Source organism: Poecilia reticulata, linkage group LG6, assembly GCF_000633615.1.
Source record: "Poecilia reticulata strain Guanapo linkage group LG6, Guppy_female_1.0+MT, whole genome shotgun sequence".
NCBI lineage: Eukaryota > Metazoa > Chordata > Actinopteri > Cyprinodontiformes > Poeciliidae > Poecilia > Poecilia reticulata.
The window spans coordinates 28977070-28978056 of record NC_024336.1 but is presented as its reverse complement, the minus strand read 5'-3'; the positions used below and the strand labels follow the sequence as shown (position 1 = coordinate 28978056).

The window sequence follows — 987 nt, the reverse complement described above, 5'->3', positions numbered from 1 at the left end:
TACTTTTACTTAAGTAAATTTTTTGAGTACTTTCTCCACCACTGGTGAGGATGGAGAAACCTGTGATGTTTACAGGCTGACATGGCCGACGCCAAATCCTCAGTGATGTAGAAAAACCAGAGAGAGAGAAAAACAGGTGCATAATTTTATTAATTTAATGATTTATGCTAAGCTATGTTGTTTTTTTGTCTTTTTGCTGAAGGTTGGTGTGTTTGTTTCAGGTCAGAGTTCGTCCAGCTGACTGAAGATGCAGCAGAGCTGAGAAGATGCTGAGGAAGCTGGTGATGATGAGGAGGCTCCTCCATGTGAAGGGAGATGTAAAGTGCACACTCGTCCTCCTGGTGGCGCTGTGTTTTCTGCTCTACGCTCGTCAGGTGAAGAGGAAAATTAAACCGGTGGTGTTTTGAGGGGAAAGCGTTCCTCCGTGTTAGTTTTGACCAGGCAGCGTTTCCAGGTCGTCCTCTCCGCCGCGTGGAGCCGATCCGTCTGGAAGGTGCAGATCCACGGATCCACCAGCTCCACTCGCTCCCTGCTGGGATCCAGTTCACACACTGGGAGGAAGGAGGCGCTGCAGGCAGGAGCTGACACATCCATCTGTCTGTCTGTCCATCCATCTGTTCATCCATCCATCTGTTCATCCATCCATCCATCTGTTCATCCATCCATCCATCTGTTCATCCATCCATCCATCCATCTGTTCATCCATCCATCTGTTCATCCATCCATGCATCCATCCATCTGTTCATCCATCCATCTGTTCATCCATCCATCCATCTGTTCATCCATCCATCCATCCATCTGTTCATCCATTCATCCATCCATCCATCTGTTCATCCATCCATCCGTCCATCCATCCATCCATCCATCCATCCATCCATCCATCCATCCATCCATCCGTCCATCCATCCATCCATCCATCCATCCATCCATCCATCCATCCATCCATCCATCCATCCATCCATCCATCCATCCATCCATCCATCCATC

The 987-nt window shown here is 48.4% G+C and overlaps 1 protein-coding gene across 5 annotated transcripts in view; it reads left to right on the top strand.

Moving 5' to 3' along the window:
• b3gnt9 (UDP-GlcNAc:betaGal beta-1,3-N-acetylglucosaminyltransferase 9) overlaps positions 1-987 on the top strand; it is a 12290-nt gene that overhangs the window by 4025 nt on the left and 7278 nt on the right. Inside the window, exons 2-4 of one of the 5 annotated variants that reach the window (XM_008412516.2) lie at positions 76-136; positions 222-374; positions 455-574. In XM_008412516.2, the coding sequence (XP_008410738.1) occupies positions 267-374; positions 455-574 (228 nt within the window). In that variant the 5' untranslated portion in view covers positions 76-136; positions 222-266. Of the gene's footprint in view, positions 1-7; positions 137-221; positions 375-454; positions 575-987 lie in introns of those variants that run through there. The other 4 variants (XM_008412515.2, XM_008412514.2, XM_008412517.2 and 1 more) reach the window with 4 other exon arrangements.